This window comes from Amblyraja radiata, chromosome 32 (assembly GCF_010909765.2).
Source record: "Amblyraja radiata isolate CabotCenter1 chromosome 32, sAmbRad1.1.pri, whole genome shotgun sequence".
Taxonomy (NCBI): domain Eukaryota; kingdom Metazoa; phylum Chordata; class Chondrichthyes; order Rajiformes; family Rajidae; genus Amblyraja; species Amblyraja radiata.
This window is the reverse complement of record NC_045987.1, coordinates 11,891,717-11,900,455: the sequence shown is the minus strand read 5'-3', so window position 1 is coordinate 11,900,455 and position 8,739 is coordinate 11,891,717. Positions and strand designations below refer to the sequence as shown.

Genomic DNA, 8,739 nt, shown 5'->3' with positions numbered 1-8,739 from the left:
AAAATCTTTCCTCTCTAATCTTAAAACTATGCCCTCTCATTCTTGATTTTTCTAACCTGAAAAAAATACTTTTTGCATCTACCCTAAGTATTCCCCTCATGATTTTGTACACCTCAATAAGATCACCTGCGCTCCAAGGAATAAAATCCTCGTCCGCCCAATCTCCCCCTATAGTTCAGGCCCTTAAATCCTGGCAATATCATTGTAAATGTTCTCACCTTAACGTAATCTTTCTTAGAGCAGGGTGACCAAAACTGCAAGTGCGGCCTCATCAATGTCTTGTACAGCAATAACATAACATCCCAATTTATAGACTCAATTCCCTGACTGTTGAAGGCCAGCATGCCGAAACCCCCGTAATGCAAGCCACAGCTTTTGCCCTTCTTCTTGCCCTTCAACTTTCAGACCGTCTGCTGGCTTCATTCATTACTGTGGATCTGACGAGATTGCACAGTGGTGATTAAATGCAGTATGTATTTGTGACCCCTAGCTTGGCACTTTATCATCGTTATCTCTATTATACTGCCTGCCACTCTCTGTGCGATAACATGTTTTGGGGGAATGACAGATTAAAATGTATAAATCAGCACTAAAATTGCCACAAATTGCAAATAAATAGATATGTGTTCTCGGGCCATTTAATCACAATATCTATTCCTTCCACTGGTAAAGGTGGTGTGTGAGATTGGAAATGTTATCACTCTGGCCCAGTGATAATGAAATACATAACGTGCAATACAGTGTCACAATCAATCACAAATCTTATGTTGTTTGCTTTAAAAGCAAAAACACCGAAGACAGGGGAAAATACCAATAGCTGAACGGATGATTAATCCCTTGCTGCGAGTGCTGTGCTGATGTACTAGCGGAAAGATGTTCCTCTACCCTTGTTTACTGTGTCAGTTCATCACACGGACATCACTGATGATCATACACCCCCCCACTCCATCAAAATGATCATCACTGCTCCCCGCAGCTCTGCCTATTTTAACCCGCAACGATTGCCCTCATTAGCAGTTACAGTCGGCGCTTTCTGCTATTTGCGGAATGAATCAGTAAATGAATGACTACAACTTCCAGTTTGCATTGTAACTCTTGCTCCAATGCACCAGGCGCTGATGGAAATGGACCTGTTATTAAATGAAGCCCTAGTTTAAAAAAAAACACATTATTTGCATCCTCTGAGAAAGCTAAAACGCAAGGAGAATTAGCGGGCAGATGGTATATATGGAGCACTCGCTGGAGCAAAAGCAGATCCAAAGCAAACAGCAGGCGGTGATGAAGTGGATGGCAATTTCGACAGCTGACAGCGTCAGGGTTGATCGCGATGCTTGCTGGGGGCTGTAGTGCGTCTCCAGCCGCCTACAACATGACGTACGGCGAGCCGGACTACAGCTCCCGGCGGGCGTAGCGTGTCAGCGCAGTTGGATTTGGCTTTAAATCGCCCTGTGTAAACGGGAGCAGGAGCGGGCAGAGAGAGAGCAGAGCTGCTCCGGATTCAGTCTGTCCCCGCACCCAATGTAGACCTGTCTTTTTTTTTTTTTTTTGGTTGTGTGTGTGCAAAGTCAGGCCAAGCTTTGGTGTCATCTGTTGCATTGCATCGATTAGAATCGATTGGCTTGGAAAAATCGCCCGGGTTGGAGAGCGATTAAAGATGGGAAACCGTGGGATGGAGGAGCTGATTCCTCTGATCAATCGGATGCAAGATGCTTTCGCTCAGATCGGACAGAATGCCAACCTGGACCTGCCCCAGATTGGGGTGGTCGGTGGGCAAAGCGCCGGCAAAAGCTCAGTCCTGGAAAATTTCGTCGGGAAGTAAGTCTATTGCATGCATTTTGCAATTATTGGCCAGATTTATAAAAAAAAAATCTATAGTTTCCTTAAATAGCGGAAACAGCAGGGGAAAAAAAACCCCAATGGGTCGGTTCCATCGTTGCAAACGTGTGCTGTGAATCCGAATTCTGCCCATATTATATGAGAATGCGGTGGGCAACGAGGAAACCGAAACCCTCTTCACGCCCGTTTTGTACAAATTCAACAGGGTTCAATACAGCAAAATATTTTAAAATTATTTTAAATCAAGTTCTGCACCGAGAGCTATAAATATATACATTTTAAATTCCGTCATCACAACCTCAGCAGGATGCCAGAGGTAGCCAAATGCATTGATGCCGCCAACTGATTTCTGCCCAAAGGGTTGAATTCTGTACAGCTGGTTGGGCTCGGGGTGTTTTTTATCCATGGTCGGGGCTTGAATTGCCTCGGTACCGGGTAGATCGCTGCGGGTCTGTCAATGCACCAATCTCGCAGTTTGTCTGCATTGGCCGGCGCCTCCACCAGCGCCTGTGTTATTGTGCGGAGGATGCATGTGTGACCTTTAGAAGCGATGCAGCCCCGCTTCTGCACCTACATTCCTCATCTTTGCAGCGTTCGCCTCTTTATTATTGACATCTCAGGGCACCTGTGTGCAGTGAAATCTCAGCTGGTCGCAGGTGAAATTGATTTTCTCTTTTGGAGGCAAGGGTGGGTTGAGAGTAATCTCCCGACTTGCCATCCATCACTGGTGGGATTTGTTTGTAGGTTCTTCTCCCCCCCCACCCATAGCCCACACATCACAACCTCGACCATCGCCTGCCACCGGCGAGACTGCAAACACATTCGCGTTTAGAATGAAAACCCACAACCTGTCACAGCGGCAACATGGAGTACAGCAGAGGCTGGGTGTTATGAAATCGCACCGTTTCACATTGAGGGATGTCAAATGCTGCTGATTTGACCTCGATATGAAAAGAAGAGCGTTTGGAGTGGTAGAAACAGGCCCTTCAGCCAATCGCACCTGTGCCAACCAAGATGCCCGTCTCGGCTCATCCCATTTACCCATGTGTGTTTGGCCCATATCCCTCCAAACCTGACCCATTCCTCTACCAATGGCTTTAACAACTTGTTTGCCAAGCTGACCTTAAAGGTCAATGTTACTCCTTTTAGGATTTTTTGTCCCCCCCCCCCCCCCCCCCCCCCCCCCCAGCATGTTAAATGGATTTGATTCCAGATTGTTTAATCACCCTGTATACTGACAATGGGGCAATACAATTCTCACTTGCCGTAGCCTAACCAGCCTGTTTGTTAATGCAATAAAATACAGACAAATAAATAATTAATGATATAATAAATTAGTAATAGAAATACCAGGTATCCATAATAGTGCAGCAACGGAGTTGGTCGTGCAACCAAAGACACAATCCATAGAGCATGGGTTCCATTATTGCCGTTGCTCTACACACAACAATGGATGAAGGAAGGTCAGAACTCCTGACCCTGTGTTGCAATATAACATTGCTCTGCCCCAGAGATTGGAGCTCAACAATGTGACTTGTGCTCTAGTGAAAGTACTGAGGGAGACGCAAGAGACTGCAGATGCTGGAATCTTCAGCAAAACGCAAAGTGCTGGAGGAACTCCATGGGTCAGGCAGCATCTGTGGAGGAAAGTGGACGGATGATGTTTTGGGTTGGGACCTTTTTTCAGACTGGAGTAGGGAGGAGGGAGGTGGAAAAGAGGTGGGGTCAGGAGAAAGCCTGGCAAGTGATAGGTGGATAGAGGTGAGGGGGTGATTGGCAGGTCAGTTTAGTTTATTGTCACGTGTACCGAGGTACAGTGAACTGCTTATGTTGCGTGCTTTCCAGGAAGATGGATGGAGTAAGTGGCAAAGTTCACAGGTGAAAAGGAGCAAATTATGTTGGGGAAGGAAAGATGAGGAGGAGTGAAATGTAAGGCATGAAGAAGGAATGAGGGTGGGAGGGGAAAGAGGGGGATTGAAGAAGGTCATACAGAGGGAGGAAAAAAGAACAGAGATGAAAGAACGGTGGTGGGAGAAATGTGTGTGTGCGAGGGTGGGGGAGGGAAGGGGAAAGAGTGTGGTATTATTTGAAATTGGAGAATTCAATGTTCGTACTGACATCATATTGGAGTTGTATGTGGTGAGGCTGCATTTGGAGTATTCTGTTCAGTTTTGGGCACCTTGCTGTTGGAAAGATGTTTATTTAGCTGGAAAGAGCGCAGAGCAGTTTTAGGAAGTTTTACAAAATTCTTAAGGGGTTGGACAGGCTAGATGTAGGAAGATTGTTCCCGATGTTGGGGAAGTCCAGAACAAGGGGTCACAGTTTAAGGATAAGGGGGAAGTCTTTTAGGACCAAGATGAAAAAAACTTTTTTCACACAGAGAGTGGTGAATCTGTGAAATTCTCTGCCACAGAAGGTAGTTGAGGCCAGTTCATTGGCTATATTTAAGAGGGAGTTAGATGTGGCCCTTGTGGCTAAAGGGATCGGGGGGGTATGGAGAGAAGGCAGGGATGGAATACTGAGTTGGATGATCAGCCATGATCATATTGAATGGCGGTGCAGGCTTGAAGGGCCGAATGGCCTACTCCTGCACCTATTTTCTATGTTTCTATGTTGCTAAGACTCAATGGCCTGAACTGTAGGGAGAGATTGGCAGGCTAGGACTTTTTTCCCTTGGAGCACAGGAGGCTGAGGAATGATCATATAGACATGTATAGAATCGTGAGGGGGAGTGGGGCCTTCTTCTTCTCATATCCATCTTGTTACAAATGTTGGCCTTGCTGTCATCGTCCATCCTGAAAAAGCTTCTGGCGACAATCAGTGGAAGCCATCACTTGTCGCAGTAGATGATGGTAACAGAATTAGCTCAGGATACTTCCTGTTTCCAGCCCTGCGACGTGGACGCCTCTGCTATGGGGCCAGGGGAAATGGGGTGAATGCAGTCTTTTTCCAATCGAGAACTAGGAGACATAATTTTAAGGTGTGAGGCGAACATGAGGGGCATCCTTTTCACTCAGAGTGGTAGGTTTATATTGTTCAAGAAGGAACTGCAGATAGAAACATAGAAAATAGGTGCAGGAGTAGGCCATTCGGCCCTTCGAGCCTGCACCGCCATTCAATATGATCATGGCTGATCATCCAACTCGGTATCCTGTACCTGCCTTCTCTCCATACCCCCTGATCCCTTTAGCCACAAGGGCCACATCTAACTCCCTCTTTAATATAGCCAATGAACTGGCCTCAACTTCCTTCTGTGGCAGAGAATTCCAGAGATTCGCCACTCTCTGTGTGAAAAAAGTTTTTCTCATCTTGGTCCTAAAAGACTTCCCCCTTATCCTTAAACTGTGACCCCTTGTTCTGGACTTCCCCAACATCGGGAACAATCTTCCTACATCTAGCCTGTCCCACCCCTTAAGAATTTTGTACGTTTCTATAAGATCCCCCCTCAATCCCGTCTTTCTTCATATGAAAGTCCTGACATCCCAGGAATCAGTCTGGTGGAAAATTGAAGGTAGACAAAATTGCTGGAGAAACTCAGCGGGTGCGGCAGCATCTATGGAGTGAAGGAAATAAGCAACGTTTCGGGCCGAAACGTTGCCTATTTCCTTCGCTCCATAGATGCTGCCGCACCCGCTGAGTTTCTCCAGCAATTTTGTCTATGGTAGGTTTATATTAATGCCCTGCCAGATGAAGTACTGTAGTTCAGGCAGGCCTAATAAACCATTTTAAAGCAACATGTTTTTGTTTGGGGGAAAAACACAGGGAAATGGTGGCATCTTGGTCGGCACAGACAAATTGAGATGAAGGGCTAGTGTCCATGCTGCATGACTGTGTCGATGCCTGTTTCACATGGTTCTTCCTGTTATTAAAGAACAGATTTTCGTTCATCCACGTTGCTTGCAGTATGCACCGCTAAAGCAACATTTTCTCTTGTAGTCCAATAATTCTCCTCTTTTACTTGCAATTTATTATGAATTGAGTCTGGACAAGAAGGCTTTTGTTTGACATGAATATATTAGACTCTGATCAGACCACTGGCCATGTCTGCAATAGTCCCAACAGCACGCAATCAACAGTGGAATTGTATTCTAATACACGCTGTTCGCATCTCTGCCCTCGTTAGTACGGTGTAAGGGCAGTTGTCAGTAACGCAAACTGGTTCTGCTCTTTGGACCAGGAGGAATCAGCTGAAGAAGAGATCTCACCCACCCTTGACTTTTTTTTGAGATGTAATTTTTTTTTAAGTGGGATTGGGTCCCTCAGTCTTGCTTCCCGGATTTAATATGATATTTTACTGAGGTTCACTTCACCTCAGCACCACTCTCTTGCTCCAAGCCCATATTGAGTGATTTAGACTGGATAGACTCGGCTTGTACACGCTGGAATTCAGTAGATTGAGGGGGAATCTTAGAGAAACTTACAAAATTCTTAAGGGGTTGGACAGGCTAGATGCAGGAAGATTATTCCCGATGTTGGGGAAGTCCAGGGGTCACAGTTTAAGGATAAGGGGGAAGTCTTTTAGGACCGAGATGAGAAAATCATTTTTTACACAGAGAGTGGTGAATCTGTGGAACTCTCTGCCACAGAAGGTAGTTGAGGCCAGTTCATTGGCTATATTTAAGAGGGAGTTAGATGTGGCCCTTTTGGCTAAAGGGATCAGGGGGTATGGAGAGAAGGCAGGGATGGGATACTGAGTTGGATGATCAGCCATGATCATATCGAATGGCCGACTCCTGCACCTATTTTCTATGTTTCTATGATTTGATTAATACTTCATAATGACAGTCAACAGCTCCCTTTGAGATGGACCGAGCTGTGCAATCTTGTACAATGTGAAGTTTGCTCCCACATTTCACAGGCGTGCGGGTTTGCATGTTAATGGCTTTTGCAAATCGTCCAGCGTGTGTGAGGAATGGATGGGAAAGTGAGGTGACATAAAACTAATGTGAGGGGGTGATCGCTGGTGGCAGGGTCCAAAGGGCTTGTTTCTCTGCTGTATCTTTCAATTCACGTCAGCACAGAGACTGGGATTTGTTTGCGCTTCATTGCCGTGTGCAAAACAAGATCATAAAGGAGACATACCATGGCTGTATTCTGTATGAAGCACATACAGCTGAGGGAATCGTACAGAAGAAAGAAATCAGTGGGTAGGCGGTGGGAGACGAGAGACGTGTAAATTTACCAACATGAGAAATTAACAAGTTCCATTCACAATGTATCTATTTAAGAAAAAGTCTCCAGAAATTCTTAAGATCTTTAGCGTGTTGATAAGTATGGATGTCAAAGGTTATGGGGCGAAGGCAGGAGAGTGGGGTTGGGAGGGAGAGATAGATAGACCAGCCATGATTGAATGGCGAAGTAGACTTGATGGGCCGAACGGCCTAATTCTGCCCCTATCCCTTATGACCTGAAAGGCAGACCAAAATCAGATTCAAATAAGATAGTAGCCCAAGTAATGAAAGATTGCTGGAGATGGGGAGAGAATTCTCAAGAGGCAATTCAAGACCATGAGTTCCTGATGGGTGGAGGGTGGGCATGAGGTGGAAAAAACATGGAAACATAGAAAATAGGTGCAGGAGGAGGCCATTCGGCCCTTCGAGCCAGCACCACCCTTCATTGTGATCATGGCTGATCATCCCCTATCAATAACCCGTGCCTGCCTTCTCTCCATATCCCTTGACTCGACTAGCCCCTAGAGCTCTATCCAACTCTCTCTTAAATCCACCAAAAAAATGCAGTAAATTGCACTAATTCCGTCAGAACTAAGACAATGGTTTCATCATTACCCAACATGATGCACAGCTGTTTGACATGCCGTGTGGTCCCTCAGTGTAGTTTGATACATATCCATCACTTTTTAATGTGCCATTTTATTTCTGCTGTGACCTTTTCATGTTTTGATTGAACAAACAGTGATGTCTGACGTGTATCTGCATTAATTCTCGAGGCTGAAGGCACTATTCTTAAATTCAAAACGAGCTGCCGAGCAGCATTGGAGGCTGAGACCTGTAGCAACGTATCCTCAAACACTGAGGAAGGAGATGAGCTGGAGATTCAACTTGCTGGTGGCACCGTGTCGCAGCTAGATGAGCTGCTGCCTCACCGTGCCAGCATCTTGACTTCATATACGTGTAGGAAGGAACTGCTGATGCTGGTTTACCCCGAAAGATAGACACAAAACGCTGGAGTAACTCAGCGGGACAGGCAGCATCTCTGGAGAGAAGGAATGGGTGACGTTTCGTGTAGAGATCCGAAAAGTCACTCATCCTTATTTTCTAGAGATGCTGCCTGTCCCGCTGAGTTAGTTCAGTTTCTTGTGTCTAACTGGAGTTCAATACTTGCCTGCAATGCTGTACGTGTGAGACTTGCACATTCTCCCTGTGACTTTGTGCGCGTTTCTCCTGGGTGTTCCAGATTTCTTGTGCATCCCAAAGAAGTGTGTTTGTAGTTAATTGGAATCTGCATATTGCTACTATTATGTAGATGAGCTGTGGGATTGGGGAGAATCTGCTGCAGGAAAAATTAACTTTGCACTGAATTGGTCACCTTGTATTATGGTTATTAATTTGTTGTATTATTGATCGCTATATATTAATCTGGATGTGATTGTGGGTACAGGCCAGTTAAGCCACAGCGTTGTCTCTTGGCCGGAAGATATAACAATTAAACACTCGTGAATGGGGTTGATCTGTAAACTGCCATAGGTTTGAGGGGCTGAATGGTATCTTTAGAGGCTGTAAGGACAATGGTGAGTGATTTGAAGTGCGTGGGCCGTTTATGCTTTTGAAATATGTTTGCAGATCTGTAACCAAGCTGCAGTGGAGATCTCTTGAGACTTGGTTTAATTGGAGCAAGTAGACTCCAACTGTGTAATTATGGTCATTAATCCATTGTGTAGTTTGC

At 45.5% G+C, this 8,739-nt stretch overlaps 1 protein-coding gene across 8 annotated transcripts in view; it reads left to right on the top strand.

Moving 5' to 3' along the window:
• Positions 1 to 1,436: 1,436 nt before the first annotated feature.
• The window catches only part of dnm1 (dynamin 1), a 165,174-nt gene continuing 157,871 nt past the window's right edge, over positions 1,437 to 8,739 (top strand). For all 8 annotated transcript variants that reach the window (XM_033048774.1, XM_033048775.1, XM_033048780.1 and 5 more), the window contains exon 1: positions 1,437 to 1,815. In XM_033048774.1, the coding sequence (XP_032904665.1) occupies positions 1,655 to 1,815 (161 nt within the window). In that variant the 5' untranslated portion in view covers positions 1,437 to 1,654. The remainder of the gene's footprint in view (positions 1,816 to 8,739) is intronic.